At 36.6% G+C, this 20,256-nt stretch overlaps 2 protein-coding genes across 2 annotated transcripts; both read left to right on the top strand.

The window, feature by feature from the left end:
- The first annotated feature begins 3,915 nt into the window (after positions 1-3,915).
- Positions 3,916-13,382, top strand: nr1h4 (nuclear receptor subfamily 1, group H, member 4). The gene is made up of 9 exons (XM_057348531.1): positions 3,916-4,012; positions 5,552-5,926; positions 8,242-8,382; positions 8,601-8,737; positions 9,080-9,178; positions 10,030-10,129; positions 10,324-10,470; positions 12,451-12,564; positions 13,144-13,382. The coding sequence occupies exons 1-9, from the start codon at positions 3,916-3,918 to the stop codon at positions 13,380-13,382; spliced, it is 1,449 nt and encodes a 482-aa protein (XP_057204514.1).
- Positions 13,383-14,341: 959 nt separating this feature from the next.
- On the top strand, positions 14,342-18,981 carry LOC130563278 (chitin synthase chs-1-like). Its single transcript, XM_057348724.1, has 9 exons — positions 14,342-14,413; positions 14,744-14,879; positions 14,983-15,171; positions 15,294-16,312; positions 16,386-16,475; positions 17,054-17,239; positions 17,320-17,494; positions 18,081-18,182; positions 18,869-18,981. The coding sequence occupies exons 1-8, from the start codon at positions 14,385-14,387 to the stop codon at positions 18,153-18,155; spliced, it is 1,899 nt and encodes a 632-aa protein (XP_057204707.1). The 5' UTR covers positions 14,342-14,384; the 3' UTR covers positions 18,156-18,182; positions 18,869-18,981.
- The last annotated feature ends 1,275 nt before the right edge of the window (positions 18,982-20,256 follow it).

Raw genomic sequence — 20,256 nt, 5'->3', positions numbered from 1 at the left:
TCATAACACAGCCTATTCTCTTTCTCATGTGCTTTGGGAGAGAATAGATGATTTTTAAACTCCTACAAGACTTACTGCTGAATTGCGTAGATTGGCTTTTTTAGCCTTTGTTGGGAACTAACAGAACTGGTTTCTGTCATGTGGGAGTAAACATCCTTCATGTTATCATTATTCTTAAACACATTCAGTTTTCTCATGCAGCAGGATTTTACAGTCTGCAGCAAATAAGACTGACCCCCCACAAAGTCTCATAAAGCTGGCAACAAATATTTTAGAAAGAAAAATTGTGTAAAATATACTGTTAACCTAATGTAATGTAGTTTAAAGTTTTAGAGTTTTTGTAGTGTCACCATAAATGCGATTAAATTAATTTCACCTCTCAGTTTTACAGACCTTGTAAATCTTAATCTTCATTCTAAAAAAGTAAATGAAACATGACCACAGTGTGTTTGAATTTAACCAATCTATCCTTTGATTTCTTCTTCCTTTGATTGATTCCACTATTACATGTTACCGAGTCTTCTGTTAGATAAGTGTTTGGGAAAGTTCAAGGTTGCGGACCTTGTTATGGTTTGTAATGGCATTTTTTGTGCCACAGTCCTTGGCAGCTCATGTTTAACATGCTGATATGCAGCGTGTCAATGGTTTGCAGTATTTGATGGTCTTATCTCAACATTTACCTTTTATGATTTAGAGTGTGCTTTTAAAACATTTTATTCTGACATCAACAGCTAGATATCAAACAGCAGATCTAGTATTGCTTCTGCAACTGATTCATAAAACATCTGTAATTGCGCAGAATGATTTAGAGATAGCACATTATGTGTGCCTTTTGCTTTGCTTTGGCTTGGGTTTATCAAACCACATAAGTCAGGAGACAGATTTTTTGTCCAGTGTCCAGTGATTCCAGTGTACATAAATTACTGACGGACAAACTTAAATGTATTTACTATAAACAGCTTCGAATTGAGAGTTCTATTGTGTAAATATAATTTTAATATGAAATATGTTTTCAGATTCTGCAAATGAAACAAAACTATTTAAAAAACCTGTATTGCAGAGTGTCTCAGAATAGCTAATGTGTTTGATTATAGAGATTTGAAATGCAGCCATGAGAGTGTCCTTCACACAAGGCCGTCCATACCTCCCCCACCCGTCATGCTCAGAATCACTACTCCACTAACAGCCGCCAGCCTATGGCAAAGGTTTTGTTTATTTCAGAGTTCTGTCTGTTGACTCAGAAGGGCCCTGTTTGGATGGAGCAACAGCCAGTAAATGATTAAGGGGTTGTTTTTGGATACATTCGCAATCATAGCGTGACATTGGTCTTCATCACATTTGGGACAATTACATCTCAAGTGGGGTGTGACACAAATTCGCAGGCTTATGTGTATCATACCAGTTTAATAAGACTCATACAACTATGTTTGAAATCGAACCTGATTTAGCTCAAAATTTCGCTACTAGTAAAAAGTATTAGTATTTTTTCGCCCCTTCGAAAAAATAAGCAGGTTTTATAGTAAAATTGAAGTAACCATGTTTTGGGGGGGATTCGTTTGTATCCATTTGTACTACCAAAGTTACAAATTAAATTAGTGATTATATTTGTTTTTCTAGAAATAAAACCATAAAATGTTGGTTGCTACAGATAAACCATGGTTAATTTGGTATACGGTAAGGGATTTGTTTTTTGTATTTTTAATTTCTTTCCACAGTTACAGTTTGCCCACTGGGTGATATTTTTGCACAATTTTATTGAATGTTTTCTGTAAAGCTTTTTTTTGACAATGCAATTTGAAAAAAGTGCTATGGAAATAAAATTGAATTAGATGAATTTAAAGTTAAATCATCTAAAGCTTGTATGTTTGTTTGTTTGTTTGTTTACTCTTAAATGCAATAGAGACTAACCAGATGAAATGTAATTGATTATTGGACACTTTAGCAGACCTTAAGGTAAGCCGTTGTTTTCTTCAGTTCTGCATCAATTGCCCCATTTGAACTGTGACTTATAAATGTATAAAAATCATAAGAAATTACTTTTTAAAATGTCAGAAACCAAACAGATGAAGTTAGGGTTGATTTATAAACATATTCAAAATGTTTACATTAGAGTGAGGGTATGTCTGTGTCTAATAGTGGTTTGTTATCTCTCTCATTTAAGGAGGTAATGCTGCATTTGCACGTTTGGAGCTGATGGGAGAGGGAGGGATGAACTGCTAACTCATGAGGAGAAACAGATTTAGTTTAATTAATAACTACTGTCCCTTTTCCCCATGACCCCATCCGCTCAGGGAACTGTGTGGTCGCTACACAGAAGCAGCCAGATGCCCATTCCCAAATGCTGATGGTGTCAAACACTGCAACAAGGCCCGAGTGCACAGCGTCTCTAGTAAAGCACAAGGTAAGAAAATAACGTTTGTGATATGTTTCAGTAAAATAAATCAGCTGTGATAGCTTACTATTACTTGTGGTGCTTGGAGTGGAGCGTACCGATGATTTATTGATTTAAAAGTGCATTATATGTTATAGGGACCCTCCATGTAATTGCCTTTGAGCCCATGGGAAATTATAGACTGGCTTTTATATAATGTTTTATATATTAATTATATATGAAAAGCCTTGTGGGGCTGTTTTCTGGTTGTTTTTACTGATGTAAATCAGTGTTGCTCATAGATGCTTGGTGCCGTTAATGGGAGTAAATGATCCCTTGTCCACATATCTTAAATCACAGCGATGTGACCTGTGTTTCCTTTTATATTACTTATACATCATGTGGCAACTTTTTAGAACTGTACTGGTGAAATAAAAAGGCAAATTTTGCTGAGCTTGTTGATGTCTTGTCAGATCTGTAACAAGTTTGCTGGAATTTAAGTCTTTAAAATTCCAAATGATTGCTATATGCATTTTTAAATAAATGTAAACAGGCAAATATATTAAGAGCCTTTGAGGATATTTTTGTAAATAATTTAGACAAGCAAAATTCACATTATTGAGACTGAACTAAATTTATATGATGCTACAATGAGGTAACATTCTTCTAGATGAGAGAGATGGGATTCATGTAAAAAATATTTCTGTTTGCACAGTGTACTGTGTTTTATATTATTTTATCCATAGTTTATGTTTTCTTAAAGTGCTGTAAAGTGAATAAATCATAACCACTTATGAACATTATGCAAATATTAGATACAGTTTAGCCGCAACTCACTATAGCAGACCCAAAATGATGCATGTCTGTTGCCCTTGAAATTATGCTTATGAACATTATGACAGGTTTTACAAACTGAATATGTAGTGCTCCGCGAAATTTATGAGATTATTCTGTCACAATCTATATTGTGTTACATGTTCAGTAAACAAGCCATTTGAGTCACACGTAAGAAGGTCTGTTATTTTATGATTGATTTGTTGAAAACTGAATTGATCTGAAAAGTGGTCTGATATGAACAGCCACCATGAACGTCAGTGCCAGTTTGTAGAGCAAAATGACCAGAGCTGGAACTGGGGCAAAGGCCATTGTAGGCATGCATTTAATTATGCCCAGAGATTATGCAGTCCATTGAAATATCAGAATAATTATTAAAAAAGAATAATATTGTTATGTTTCACTTTCTGAAATTCTTTAAGCAGCTTCTACAAATTTCACAGTATGATTAATGCAACATACACTATTATGATTTCAGATCAGATTACAAAGTTTTATTAACTGAATTTAGGTTTTATTTTGAAGTACCTAAATCAGAATGTAACAAGGAAACTAATATTAAATGAGTTATGTTTTGATTTTTGAAATCATCGCCCCATAATATTTTGTAATTGTTTTGAAGAAACCGGAATAAACCCATCACTGCCCTTCTGGATTGAGGGATCAAGCCATTTTTTGTCCTGGACTCTGAGATTAAAACAGTCTTCTGAATGAATGAGTGGATGGGCCATGACGTCAATGTGGTGGGACCCTTACAGATCCCACCCAGCGATGGGTTTCCCCTATCAGAGACCTCCCACTTTTTTGGTGAGTATACATCTACAAAGTCAAAAAAGTTTCTTTGCTATGACATACAGTATCCAATACTTTGTGTAAACGTAAACCATATAAAATTGATATCCGTACAAGGTCAAGTGTGTCATTTTTTGGAGGATCTATTGACTGAAATGCAATATACATACCTTACATAATGAAGCGTTGTTTTTATTACCTTAGAATGAGCTATTCCTATCTACATACACCGTGAGACCGCTTGCATAGAATTCACCATGTTGTTTCTACAGTAGCCCTTAATGGACAGAATGTTGTACACAGCGCATTTCGTAATGTTACATTTACAGTATAAGATCCACCACCCATCCAACCTGTAATGATACAGGAAGGTGCGACTGTCAGGTTAATGAGCAACTATAGTGACCTTTGCTCCCACTAGTACAATTGAGGCATGCAAAGGTGTTCTGGAACAGTAATATTTTGTGAAAAGAGGGTCAAGTCCACATTAGACACAGATGTAATGTTGAAGCGCTGAAGGAACACAGCTGGATGGTTAGGAATCAATACAGCTATAGATCATCAGTACCCTTACTGGGTCACCCTGACATGGCCATGGTGCAGAAGAAGGCATCAGGTTCGTACCATCTCATATACATGATGAAAGAATCAGTGCTATTGAAACATTTTGTCTTAGTTCTTATAGTGAGTGGTATAGATAAAAACAAGATGTACATGTTTGTTTTTATTAAAATAAGATTCAAGTTCTTTCCAGTTTCAACATAGTTGGTCATTGGTAGCAGATGAACTACAATTTCTGAATTTCTGTAATTGTTACTTAATAAAAAGAAAATTATCTAATGACCTAATGAGTGAACTTATGTTTATGTTTTCACATTTAGATCCCATCCAATGTTGTTCTATGTTATTGGTCTCAATGTTTCTGTTACTGGTTATTTATTAATAATATAAAAACATTATGTACTCGTAAATGATCTAAATGTTTTGCAAAGTGTTAGCTAAGAAAAATAAGTTAAAAAACATGCACAACTATAATATCAGCTATTTATTTTAAACAATGTTTAAATTAAAGTTACTGACTAAGACAAAAAAAATAACGCTTACCACCACAAACTAAGGTCCCTCTGTTAAACGGTTAAACTATCAAAGAACTTCTGTAATAAAAAATTGAAACAATTTCGCAGAACTCACTGTTGTGTAAACCTAACGTGTTCGTTAATGATTTCTTGTGTTTTATTTCTGGGTGCGTTGGACTTCTGTGATAGGGAGGGCAGACGTATACATCTGATTAAAATCAGATAAGAGCTCCCTGCTACTAGTCTGATTTATAACGGTCACGTGCCGGAATGATGTATGAAGTGCTGGGGATCACTGAGATCTCACTAACAGAGTAACAGTACCTCCATGTGTTGTAGCTTCCCTAATTGTTGTGTTGGCATAAAACCTATCAGTACTTTATGCTTGGCTAAAACACTATGGTGAACTTGAGCTTTGTGTCTCCATGGCACATGTAAACTGACAACCACGGCTCACTCCTGCCGTCTTCTCTTTTAGATATTCTGGCAGAGCAGAACAGTCCTTTGCTGCAGGACCAGGAGGTCATGCCCTTCACCAGCTATCCCAGCATGTTCACCTCGGCGGAACCCTGCATATCATCACCGTCGTACTACCCCGGTCAGCACTGTTACCCACAGTTCAGCGGGGAGGAGTGGTACTCTCCGTCCACTGTGTTCGAGATGAGGAAAGGACCTTTGGAGGGGGGGTTCGACAATGCGATGGAGGAGTCTTGCCCTGTTGTCCCCACTTTGTGTAAGAGGTCCAGATATGCTCCTCAGTCTGGAAAGAGCAAAGGAGAGGAACTGTGCGTGGTCTGTGGAGATAATGCGTCAGGGTATCACTACAATGCTCTCACATGTGAGGGATGTAAAGGTGAACTTCATAAGTTACTGTTTAGTTGGCATCAGTATGGATTTCCTTCATTTGATTAGCATTAGCTTTAAGCCATCTGAAAGGGATAGTTTACTCACAAAATAAAGATTGTTTCATCATTTAATTTATTCATCTTTCATGTCATTTCAAACCTGCATGACGTTTTTGACAACGTTTTGACAAAGACAAATGAAGGTCTTTTGAAGTATGTACGTTGTTTCTTATCTGAAAGACAAATGAAGCTATTTTGAAGAACGTTGGTAACCAACCAACACTGGCTCCCTTTGACTTCCATTGTAAGTACACAAAATCAGTGAGCCATTTCTCTAAATATCTTCTTTTGTGTTCCACAGAAGAAAGAAAGTCCTACGGGTTTTTAATAGCACAATGGTGAAACATATTTACTGTATACATTAATTTACATAAGGACCCTGATTCCATGTTTCATTTTTTTACATGACCCCTTGTTAACTCTTTAACTTATAAAATATGTCACCGCACCTGATCCTTCAACATAACCAAGGTTACGCAGCTTATGAAGGCCTTAATAAATGACACAGAACCCCAGGCACTAATTTTAGCTCTTTGGAAAATCATTGGCTGAATGACTGCAAGTGTAATTCCACCTGTGCATGGACAATGGCCAAAGGGCAGATGCTGATCAACGTGTCCCGAGTCCCACAGGCTTGGCTGGGTTTGGTTCTCCTTCACGCTCAGTCTGGATTGGGTTCCCTCTCAGCTTTCTGCTGAATAATGATGCAGGCAACCAGACCCAAATGCCGCCATGCAAAGTTAATGTGCGTCATTGTGCTCATAGGCTCATGCTGGAATAATTGCCTTTTCCAAAAACAACTGCACGTGTTTGTCTGCTGCCCGGTGCTGAAATCGAGTATCTAGGAGGATCTGTATTACCGTACTGAATGTAATGTCTTAAACATTACACCATACGTTACATGCGATGAACCAATTCCTTGAACTGTGTTTACAAAGTGGCCCTCTTGTTCGTCCTAACAGTTTAGCACCCAGAGCTGCCGATGCTCTGTGTTGCTAGAGGTTTTGCACTATATTTTGAAGAGTTCAGATGCGAAACCCTCTAAAAGCTATCCCCGTCAAAAATAAGATTATGATTTTGAGTGAATGCTCTTCACACAACCTAACTCAAATAATTCAGCTTCAAAACCCATCTGAACTCTTCATAGTCAGACAACTTAAGAAAGAAATGATAGAGCAAATTATTTAACATAGAGATGTCTTTTGCCATTGGTGTTCTTGAAATTTACATTTATGCGTTTGGCAGACGCTTTCATCCAAAACGTTTTATTTAGTCTATATGTGTCTTATCAGATTCGATACACTGTGAGACATGTTAGAAAGATTAAAAAAACATTTAGGCAGCCACCACCCCTAAACCTAACCATCACTAACGGGTCGAACCAAGATGTTTAAATGAGATTGTTTAAATTCATACGAATTAGCCACCTCATAAAAGTGTGGTAAAAGGTTAGGGTGTTTTCTACACTTTAGAGCAACAGTATACTCATCAAAACTATGGAATAGCTCAAAAGTAACTAGGACAATTACTGTCTGTTGTTAACAAATAAAGTTCTAAATAAATCAAAACTGTTAAATTTCACCATCTTCAATGTGGTCACCCTTTGCCTACAAATCGTAAATATGTACTTTTGGCAATTTATTAACTAGCTTCTTGAGGTCTCGCTGGAATGCTTTTAAAAGTGTTGAAGGAGTTCCCATGTGTGCTGGGTTCTTCTTGGCTGCTTTCTTCATTATTCAGTTCAAGTCATCTATTTCAAACACTGCAAAAAATGACTTTCTTACTTAGTCTTTTTTTCTTGTTTTCCAGTAAAAATGTCTACAAATTCTTGAATCAAGATGCATTTTCTTGATGAACAAACTGACCTAAGAAAATAAGTCTTGTTTTTAGTAAAAAAAGAAGAAGAAGAAATTTCAGTGAATTTGTGCTTAAAACAAGCAAAAAAATCTGCCAATGGGGTAAGAAAAATAATCTTGAATTAAGGTTTACCTTTCTTTTAGTCACTCAATTCAAGATTATTTTTCTTACCACGTTGGCAGATTTTTTTGCTTGTTTTAAGCACAAATTCACTGAAATTTCATATTTTGTTACTAATAACAAGCCTTATTTTCTTAGGTCAGTTTGCTCATCAAATGCTTCTTGATTCAAGAATGTTTAGACATTTTTACCGGAAAATAAGAAATAAGACTTAGTAAGAAAGTCATTTTTTGCAGTGAAGTCATATAGAATATTTCATACAGTATATCGTACATATACCTTACAGGGTTCTTCAGAAGGAGCATCACAAAGAATGCTGCATATAAGTGTAAGGCCGAAGGAAACTGTGAGATGGACATGTACATGCGCAGGAAATGCCAAGAGTGTCGACTCAGGAAGTGCAAAGAGATGGGCATGCTTGCAGAATGTGAGTGAAAGAATTTTGTTTAGCTATTAATATGGAATCTACTGAACTGGGATGTGGTAGCCTTGGCTCACCTTAACTAGCCTTGTTTAGTCTTAGTTTAGGAGTGTGGAAGAAAAACACAAAATGCAAAATAGGACATTACGTGAACATTTTTGCAATTGTTTTGGATTGCTTGGTACTTTTTAAACTCACCATTATGTATCTAATTGTATTTTAAGGCTTGTTAACTGAAATCCAGTGCAAATCCAAACGGCTGAGGAAAAACACAAAGGCGTCATCTGATGAAAGCATAGGGGAGGATGGTAGTGATAGTAGAGATGCTAAACAGGTTGTATCGACCTCTAAACCTTTCAAGGTAAGATGCTGCCTGAACTGTATTTTTCTTTCATGGGCAAAACTTGCTATTCCATACGTTTTGATTGTTACGTTGTTATGGTTGTTACAGTATAACTGTGCAGGTATAACTCCAATCTGAAGTAAACAGGTTTTATTGAAGTGTCATCGAAAGGTTCAAGGGCAACACTGTCTTAATCAACTCACTTATGCTCATATATACTATTACCTCTTAAAGATTATATTATAGATGGCTGTAAAATGGTTGTGTTAGAACTTCATAGGGTCAAAATTTTCCTTTATTCTTTCCATGATCCCAAAATGTAATTTTTTTGGATGCAATTAGTTTATTTTTTCATTTCAGGAAAATTTAGAACTGAGTCAAGACCAGCAGGCTTTAGTAAATTACATCGTTGACGCTTACAACAAACATCGCATCCCTCAAGATATGGCAAAGAAACTGGTATGTCTTCTGTTGTTTAAAAATGTCTATTCAGCACAGGCTTGAAGTTAATCTGGGGTCACACTTGACTTTTCGTTCCATTGACTTCCATTCAAATGCATGCCGACAGACCGGAAACGCAAGCCCGTCCGAAGATATTTTGCATTTCTCTATGTAACAAAGTTCAAGTTTGGTAAACTCTGACCTGCGAATTCGCGTCATGTGAGTGAGACCAATAGAAGATCAAAATGTCACTGTGTGACCTCTCGGTACAGAAATGTAAAAGATGGAAGAATCGCTCCCGCCCATTTTAGCAGCACTGCACGAACGAATTTTGCATGCTCAAAGTCTAGTCTGACCACCGCTTCCGTCTTCTCAAACTGGGGGCCCCAAGATGGATCCAGGGGGCACAGAATTTATAGCATTTTATGAAATATAGAAATTTGTTATAAATTTTAAGCAATCATACATCAGAAAAATAAGACTTGTTCCAGCATTGTATAGCTGAATTTTTTGGTTTAATTAAAATTCTAAATGTAAGATTATAAGACTTTACAGTATTTGGGGGGGCCGCAAAGCGATGTACCATACAAAAAGGGGCCTTACAACAAAAACATTTGAGAACCACAGCATTTAAATGTTTCTACATTTTACACCCAAGTTTCTGCTTTGTATCTTATTGTTTGCAGTTAGTTTTTTAATCATTTATTAATGTATGATGTCAAACGCTTTGAAAATCAATAAGCTGCTTTGCATGCCTTTACCACTGGTAAATTATTGCTGCGTAACCTAGGTTATCTCCAACCAATGTCATAAAACAGTGGTTTATTTACATAATGATAATCCTACATTTTTATTTTGGCAATTCACAGTTACAAGAGCAGTACAGTCGTGAAGAAAACTTCCTCTTGTTGACAGAGATGGCAACCAGTCACGTCCAAGTGCTGGTTGAGTTCACAAAAAACATACCAGGTTGGAGTACCATTCCAATTACTCAAAATATATAATTTATATATATATATTTTTTGTAAAGGTTTCTAAAGAATATGTAGTTCAAGTAAACTCAATGTGACACAATATGTGTAACATTTACATCCATTACACCCTCTGAAGAAGATGCAATGATTCAAGCCTAATGTATTTCGTCGGGTTTATTTTCTGTGCAGGATTTCAATCTCTGGATCATGAAGATCAGATCGCGTTATTGAAGGGTTCGGCCGTAGAGGCGATGTTCCTGCGCTCGGCTCAGGTCTTTACCAAAAAACTTCCTCACGGGCACACAGAGGTGCTGGAGGACAGGATTAGAAAAAGTGGTAAGTTCATTCATTCGTCCTCAGTATTACGGCATCATTTTACAGGATGATTGCTGCTTTAAGAGTGTTAAGAGGAATCGTGACTCAGGCTCTGAAACCGGGAATATTTGATTTCACCTTTGTTTTGCTTCAAACTAGTATTCCACCTGTTCATAGCAAACAGTTTAAAGCCCAGAAGTTCGCATCAGGCACTGTACTGAAAGTCCTACCATTAATAATGCATTTACCTGCCCTAAATAACAACAGGAAATTTGTCATCTTGATATACTGTGGTGAATATTACATGTGTAAACGGAGACACTAAAGGTTTTAGTTTCACAAAAAGTACTGGCTTATTGCCAGGAAAAGCAATATGTATGTATGGATACATACTGAACGTTTACTACCCAGTTGGTAAGTCCCTTAAAAGCGTTGTAATGTAGCCTCAGCTCAGTCTGTTGCTTTCAGTTTCTCAGCTTTTGAAAAGCTGTGATGGACCACCTTGTCCAGTTGCTTGAGAATATTTCTAAACCCATGAATGAATACAGAGTGTGGTTTAGATTGTCAGTCACTAGCCCTCCACCCCAGGAATATTAACACAAAATACCAGACTGAGGAGAAATAGATGCCATTGTTCTCTATCTAAACATCGAGAGGTCCATTGTCCTACTCTGAGGCTCTCAGCGCCTCTGACATTTCTCTGACGCGAAGCCTTGGTGATAAGTTATGACAAAGGTTATCCTTTCATCTGAAGGGATGTGAATAAAAATGTGAAAGGAGTTTGAATGCTGTGATCACTTAATCACTTGGTGCAAAAAAAATTGTTTATGATATACTGTACACATATTCCAAATTGAGGCATCTTTACATATTGTGCTTCTTGCGCTTTTCCCCCACATATCTGTGTTGCTTTCATTTGAAAATTCTGGTAGGCTGAATTTATGAGTCATGCTTTTATACCCCAGCTGCATGAATGTGTCATGTTCAATGTGTCTGTCAGCTGCCACAATGTGAAGGCTACCCAAATTGGATGGTCTGTAAAGCAAACCCTTATGGCTCTTCACACTGAATGGTTTACATCAGAAAAGAGCGCAGCTCTCATACCCAACAAAATATGATAATGATATTGATCATAATGATAAAGACAAAGACCTCACACAAAACAGGAAAGCCCTTCAAAGACATGCTGCTGTTGCTGAGAATCCCACTGAATGTGGAAACGCACAGCTGTGGGGCTCGGACGCCAAGTTCAGATCATCTCAGACCACTATGAAAATGGAAAGCAATAAGGTTGTGGCCTGGGTTGCTTTGGCCCCAGTTAGAGTTAGAAAATGTCCAAAGCAGACAGTAGGCCTAAATAGACCTGGTTTATCTAAAATCAATCTAAAATGTTTTTGTATAGTTTTGTATGAAATATGATTGGTGGTTGTTTATACTAAACTTTACCATGAAGCTAAGGCATTTTTGCTGGCATGTTAATATCTGTTGCTAAGATGTTCAGAGCGATTTTGACCTGTTGTTAGGTGGCCAGTCGAAAATCACCTCAAAGTGCGGGATGTTTGTTTAATTTAAATAATATGCAACACTGCCCCCCTGAGGCTAATGAACGAAATACACAGTTTAGACAAATTACATTTTTGAGAAAGTTTTGAGTATCACTGGCTGATCTCAGGGCAGCATCTTTTTACATGTATATAATCTGATCTTTGGCTCAGTTAAGCAGAAAACATTATCGGGAAAGTAAATAGAAAATAATAAACTACTTTTGTTTTCACATTGTTAGTTTTAGACTTTTAGTCTGTTTTAGAAACAATTGCAATGTATGGTGTACAGTAACTGTGGGACTCATTTGATAAAATTGAGCAAACCAAATACTGTTTTTTGTTGTTGCTTAGATGAACACAATTTATAGTCATTTTAAAGCTTTTTTTTGTCACATCATTTGTTTACTGCCTACATATCTTGCTGCATATCTTCATCCATGGCTTTATTCCTTCACAGGAATATCTGAAGAGTATATTACCCCAATGTTTAACTTTTATAAAAGCATTGGGGAACTGCAGATGATGCAGGAGGAACATGCTTTGCTCACCGCTATTACAATCCTCTCACCAGGTGAGCTGATCGGTGTCCCTCAGATGAAACAGATTCATGTGTTTGGTTTGCTTTAATGTTATTTCAGCCACTTAAATGTAGACTTTACATGTCTATTCACAAGATTTAAATATTGTATTTAAAAAATACAATATTTGCAATAAAATACAAAAATATTTAAAAAATATGTAATAAAAATTGTATTTACAAATGAAATGAAAATGTGCCAGATTTAGCCGTCTCCTGTTCCTGGAGACAGCATCCTGCAAGGGTGCCTGCAGAGAAGTGGACAGATTGATATTAAAAAGTGAAATTACATTTAAAAAATCAAGTAAGAAAGGAATGCATAATATCTATGCAGTGTGCAGAAAATTACATTAAGGTTTACTTTTGGCAGTAATATTATAGTATATAACTTTTTGGTTCTTATAATGAATTTGTGCTGTTTTAGCAATGTCAAATTAATGATTGATATAGGGCGATAATAAGAAAGCCAGCACATTTTTGTCACCATTTTTTGCTTCAGGAAACAACAGTGGAATAAGTTTTGGCTATGTATAGTCGTTTGTTCCTTATGACTGAAAATGTATCCACTTGCAGATAGGCCATATGTAAAGGACCAGCAGGCTGTGGAGCATCTACAGGAGCCTATGCTGGGTGTGCTGAGGAAGGTTTGTAAGATACAGCATCCTCGGGAGCCACAGCACTTTGCACGGCTGCTGGGACGTCTGACTGAGTTACGCACCCTCAATCACCATCATGCAGAGATGCTGGAATCATGGCGCACGAGCGACCACAAGTTCACACCTCTTCTCTGTGAGATTTGGGACGTCCAGTGACTCATGAACTAAAATGTGAGAGAACAAGATGAAGAAGAAGTATACTAAGACTAGACTTTTACTAAGCTGCCAAAAAGTCAAGTTTACACACCTGAGACCGTCAAAGTAACTTAAACACAATATACTGTGCTGTAAATGAACATTGCAACAATTTTAAGACATCACCAGCTTCAAGGAGGAAAATCTGGTGAATATTAATATTGTAATGCCTTTGTAAATGTTTACCTGGACTTGGCACCTTGGTTTGTTTAACAATTGCCTTTCTTCTATCTGTGGACCGCATGGCTTTTTACATTTGTCTATTTGTGGTAAATAAAATAGTATTTTAATGTTTTCAAACCTTTATTGCGTGACTCGAGACTATGCTTTATGAGTTCTAGATTAATTTATCTATGCTGGTGTATATCAGGAGTAAAAACAGTGTATAAATGAGTGTACATAAATATCCATACATCGAAACAAACCCCTCTGTTCAGAATTTTGATATTAAAGTCTTTACTGGAATTAATGGACATATCAAACCCGTTTTGAAAGCATTACATACATAAACTAATGTCTTTGTGAATTTTCTGTTGAAATCTAGATGGTCATGTAATGTCTCTTTCCATAACTATTATATAAGCTGATTCATATTATTGATAAAGTAACAGAGGTCAAGTCCTTTTAAACACCAATTTCCTTGTTGTTTGGATCTCTTGTGAATGTTTGACTCTCAATGAATTAATGGAAACCCTTTGGTTTTGAAAGGGTTTTTTCTTACATTTCCTTCTTCCTTGTAAATATCCTTAGGATTATTTAGAAAGGGGTTACCGCATACCTTTCGTGATAAAACACATATGGGTAGGGAAATGTCTTAACTCGGAAACACAGATTATGATAAGATACAAAAATAGTAAATTACATGCAGGTGACACTATAAAAAAATAGCCGGACGCCCCACCCCTCTGGTTTAAAAGGTCTGATCTTTTGTACTGACGATTCATCGCACCACAGACCATCACTATGGAAAAGCAACAGAAGACTGAAATCAGGTACTGAACCAACTCTGCACTTACAAAAATATGTGATTTAAAGATGCAACAAATAAAATAATACAAAAAATTATGAATAGTAAAATAATGAATACTATTTAGGAACTGTTTTATTATTTAATTAAATAAATATTTTCAAAATGCTTATATTAAATCATAAATAAAAATGCATTTTTAGATATTTTCAGTTTAACAACTTTTAACAATGTGCTGGCCCAAAATATTAGACAATCTTTCTGAATAAGAACCATTAAATCTTTACCCATAATTAAATTCACATTACTTAAACAAATAAAAAAACTTAATTCAACATTTTTCTTTTTTTAATAGGCAACCATGGGATGCCAGCAGAGAAGTGCCAATCATTCAAAACGAGCAGATGCCCAGGAAACGAGTGCTATGTTTGAAATGGTTCTCGTGTGCTGTTGTTGGGATACTTGTCTTCATTCTTGCATTGCTCAGTAAAGTACGCTGCATTATACATTAGATAATCATTTTCGGCATGAAAGGATTGATCAAATCTTTTAAAATAAACTGGGTTAAACTGTAATTGTAACTTTTTTTTACAGACATCATTTCTGCTTTTGATAACATCTGGAAACAACCAAACTAAAAGCGTACATTCAGATAAAAAAACGTCCAGTCTGCTTGGTATAGGTTTTGTTCTTGCTGGTCCAAATGTTCTCCTCTTGCTTAAGAGCATCTGGAAGTTCATTTTCAAAAGTGCAGTAATGCCCTGTAAAAAGACTGTTTGTTGGGTAAGCAAACACATGTGATCTTTGCTGCTTCATTGTTATTTTTAAAAGATATTCCAACTTTCAATGAATACCTGTCAATAATAGATCATAAAATATTGTTTTTAAATGATTTTCCTCTATAGGTGCTTTGCGTAGAGTTCCTGGTAGCATTAGGAGCTGCAGTTCTCACAATAGTATCCATGCCACAGTTTGACATTGTCACTAATGTGATGATTCTGAACAGTGTAACTATCCTGTCTGCTGTGTTCCAAGTGGTCGCTGAGTGTCTTGCCAAGGAGAGGAAGCGCTTTATAATGATGCCTGTGTCATCCATTGTCCTCATCATCCTGGGTTACATCCTTTTTGCGGTCAGTTTTCTGATAATAGAAGAAAGTTCTCTTCAGGTAAAAATATCAGTCGGCTTTGCCATCGTGGGAACCATCTTTGTTTCTCTAAACTGGTGGGAGAACTACAGTACACTTTTTGATGTGTCATTTTTGGCTGACATTTCTAATGACATAGCCAGGTCCCGTAACGTGGTCGGCATCATCTCCAGTCTAATGCGAATTCTGGTTACTGCAGCTGTGCTTGGAGCTTATGTCCCTTTGTCAGGCCAGGACTGGAAATCTGTATCTTTTTTCATCCCAGCGGTTGTTGTTTCACTGGTGGCCATTCAGATTGTGTCCTCTGCCCTGTGTCGCTGGTTTGTGGTTGTGGCTTGCAAAATGCATGCCCTGCGCTGCAGCTTTCTCATGCCCATGTACCTGGCCTCAATCACAGTTCTGGCCGTGGCTTTGGTGCCCGTTGCAATCATGCCCTTGGGACCCAAACAAAATTCGACCTACTGTGAGAATGTTCAGGAGACATCTGATGGCATATGGATGGACATGATGATGTCAGATGTTAAAAGAACTCTGTGTGTCAGGAACATTGTGCGAAACGTAAGGAGTGAAGGGCTTGCGTGTATGGGCATCTCAGCTCTGACCTGGTGGCTTGGACTCATTCTCAGTACAATTTATGTCTGGTACCTGAGGATCCATCGAATCGAAAGAACCCAAGATTTGTTTGTGGGACGCATGTATGAAGGGGCTTTTCTGGAACAGTCCATGTTGCTGAACACCCGTTTCGAGATCAGAAAGAAAATCATAGAGAAACAAAAACAGTAAGTGTTATTGTTTTACTTTGTTTTATCATTTCAAATCGGTCACTTCAAAGACATGTTTTGCTGTTTTTAGAGAAAAGGAAAGCATAAAAGTGTTCCTCTGTGGAACAATGTGGCATGAGACCTATGATGAAATGATGAAGATAATCATCTCTATGTTCAGGTAAATATTGTCTTATATATAGTATTCAGCTTGCTTCAAAGCCAGTTGATTTATAATGGCCAGTGTAGCGTGTAACTAGTTACTAAGTAATTAGTTACTGTAATTTAATTACTTTTCCCTTGAAAAAGTAAAGTAAGGGATTACTCAAAATTTTTCTGTAATTTAATTACAGTTACTTCTGATGTAATTAAACTAAATACAGTGTAATATATGTGTGTGCAATAGTGAAACTGACATCAAAATTCAAAGTCTAACTTTAAAATCCTTGCTTTAATGTTTAATTCTCACATTTGTAATACTTTGGTCAGTTAATAAGAGTACTTTATGTAGTTTTATATTATTTATTTGAATTAATTAAAAGAGCCGTTTCATGCCTATCCTTGAATCACTTATCTAATCAAGGTTGATATAGGATATAAGTAATTAGTAATAAGTAATTAAATACTTTTTGGAGAGAGTAATTTGTACAGTAATCTAATTACACTATTGAATATGTAATTAGTAACTAGTAATTAATTACTTTTTCAGAGTAACTTACCCAACACCGATAATGGCAATAATGTATATTTTATTACCAGGCTTGATAAATACAGACCAAAGACCAAAATAACAAAAAACAAAGACAAACAAGAAGAACAAATAAAAAGCGATGTGGAGTTTGAATTCCATATTTATTTCGATGATGCATTTAAGGACAATGATAATGGACGACATGCAAATGAATACGCTGAAACCCTTGTTGAAGTCCTTACAGAAGTTTACACGTAAGAATTATCCTTAATTTCATGTTTGTACTGGGATGTGATGGGAAAACTGACCTGAAAACTTTATTCACATTCATTAGCATTTTCATTGTGGAGAATCCAAGTATATTTAAGGAGATGCCAACCCTCCGCTCTCAGAAGATCATACAAACTCCATATGGAGGTCGTCTAGAATACACCCTCCCTAAAGGCAATGTGTTGATGGTTCATCTCAAGGACAAGCATCTTATCCGACACAAGAAAAGGTGGTCTCAGGTAAGATTCATTCAAAATAAACTTTTTAAAATAAACCGGTTTTATACAGTGAGGAGAAAATAATCATAGAAGCGCAAGATAAGTGCAGTGAACACTATCATAATTAATGACGTATGTATTTAGTCATATAAATGACTCCATTGGGTTAATAAATGTCTTTGAAGTGAAACGATACTTTTTGTGAGAGAAAACAATTAACATTTTGAACTCATTTAGCGAATGATATACCACGTATTGGCATAAGCAGACAGGATACAAAGGTGTTTAAATATGGCGGCCTTTGTCAATAATGTCAAATCGTATTGGTTTTCACGTGTCTCCTGACTAATTTGTGGGTTTCGATACGCAAGCACAAAGACTTAATAGTAAATTTACTGGTGTCGTTGATAGATTAAGGACTTTTGGGATATTCATATTTAAATTTTTCGATAAACTACAGGCACTGCGCAAGCCTACGTTCTTGGATCACTCCCACAATTTTTTGCTGTTAAGCAAAAGTTTGCGGATTGCGGATTGCGCAGTGCCGCATGAAGTCGTACGCATGAGAAACCAAGTTAATCATAACATAAAAATCTTGTGTTTGCAGATTATGTACTTGTATTACATTCTTGGCTGGAGACTTGACAGAAGGTACTTCAAAATGTTTCAGGAAGGTGCATAAGAGGAGTCCCTTAACGAGAAATTGAAGGTTAGAGCCTTAAAGGTCCAGTCAGTAAAATCTAGCGGCAAGGTTGCGAATTGCAACCAATCGCTAATTCCACCCCTCCCCCTCCCTTTCAAAACACTACGACGGATGACAGAACATGGCTAATTATATGCAAGGGGACCCGCGGTGTACTGTATGTAGATAGAAATAGCTCATTCTAAGGTAATAAAAACATAATGCTTCATTGTGTAAGCTCTTTATACACCTCTTAAGACATAGTTATGTATATTATATTGCATTTCTGTAAATACATCCTCCAAAAAATTACACACTGAACCTTTAAAGGAACAGTTCACCCAAAAATGAAAATTCTTTATTTACTCACCCTCAAGTTGTTCCAAATCTGTATAAATGTCTTTGTTCTGATGAACACAGAGAAAAATATTTGGAATAATGCTTGTAACCAAACAGTTCTTGGCCACCATTGACTAGTAGGAAAAATTGGTGAACAAGAAATGTTTACTAACAAACATTCTTCCAAATATCTTTCTCTGTGTTCATCAGAACAAAGAAATATATACAGATTTGGAACAACAATTTGAGGGTGAGTAAACAAAGTTTTCATTTTTGTGTGAACTAGTCCTTTAACTACAGAACTTATTGCTAGTGTCCTTATTACGAAATGCTAGGTTTGTCAGGAACTTAAAAAGCCTTTTGATGCTCTTTAGAGAGAGAAGGACAACACATACATCTTGGCCCTGGATGGTGATACTGACTTTCAGCCATCTGCAGTGATGCTATTGATCGACAGACTTAAACTCTACCCAGAGGTTGGTGCTGCCTGTGGCAGTATTCACCCGACAGGCACAGGTGGGAATTGTTTTTATAAGATATCTTGTATAGCTAATTACTGTAGCTGTAATTAGCTTGTTTAGCTTCTGTTGTGACTAAATAAAAAAATGCACTTAAACAAAAGTTCATGAATTGTATTGTGATGGGTCATGGCGACATATGTTAATTAAACACATAAAAACAAATTAGGCCATTTTTAACTTGTTTTCATAAGTTACAGCAACTCACTAGACATCACTTTATAGAAGTCGCGCAAATAACATCCTTTCAAAAAACTTTGAAGGACCCATGGTGTGGTATCAGAAGTTTGAATACGCGGTAGGCCACTGGCTGCAAAAGTCTGCCGAGCACGTGCTTGGTTGTGTCCTGTGCAGTCCCGGATGTTTCAGTCTTTTCAGAGGCTCCGCACTAATGGACGATAACATCATGAAAAGATACACGACCAAAGCCACTGAGGCCAGTCATCATGTTCAATATGATCATGGTAACAACTTTTTGCTAAGCACTGATAAATAATATAATGTTGTAAACTAATTTACCTTCATTTGGTTGTGATGTCAGGTGAGGACCGCTGGTTGTGCACTTTACTGCTGCAGCAGGGATGGAGGGTGGAGTACAACGCAGCATCTGATGCCTATACAAACGCACCACAAGAGTTTAAAGAATTCTACAACCAGCGCAGACGATGGGGACCTTCAACCATGGCCAACACCATCGACCTCTTGGGTTCAGGAGGACTGACTTCAGAAAGGAACAGCTCTATCTCAAAACCTTACATCTTGTACCAGATTATCAGCATGGCAGCTTCTATTTTAGGCCCTGCCACTATCTGTCTGCTGATAGCAGGTAGAGAGCATAAAAAAATAAATATTAATTTATGCTTATCTGTAACATTGCCCTATTTTTTCAATATCCTTAAAAGAAAATGTTTTTTCTACTTTAACTTTTCTTTTACAAGCAATATTAAAGTGCTTTGTTTATTATCACTCAGGAAGCTTTGTGTTTATCTTCCAAATGGGTACAAACACAGCCCTTGCTTTGGCTGTAGTGCCCCCTGCTGTCTACTTGATACTGTGCTTCAAACTGAGATCTGACACACAGATTACAATCGCAGCAGTCATGAGTGTATGCTATGCATTTCTCATGGCAGGAACGATTCTCTCAATCATAGGTAACAGCTATTTTTTTAATTGTCTTGCATGTCTTATTTTGATCTAATGAAATCGCTTTCTGAGCACAGCTTTTCAACGGTCTTATTAATTTG

This window comes from Triplophysa rosa, linkage group LG12, assembly GCF_024868665.1.
Source record: "Triplophysa rosa linkage group LG12, Trosa_1v2, whole genome shotgun sequence".
In the NCBI taxonomy this organism is placed as follows: domain Eukaryota; kingdom Metazoa; phylum Chordata; class Actinopteri; order Cypriniformes; family Nemacheilidae; genus Triplophysa; species Triplophysa rosa.
Note: the sequence above shows the minus strand (reverse complement) of the source record. Positions and strands in the feature narration are given on the sequence as shown.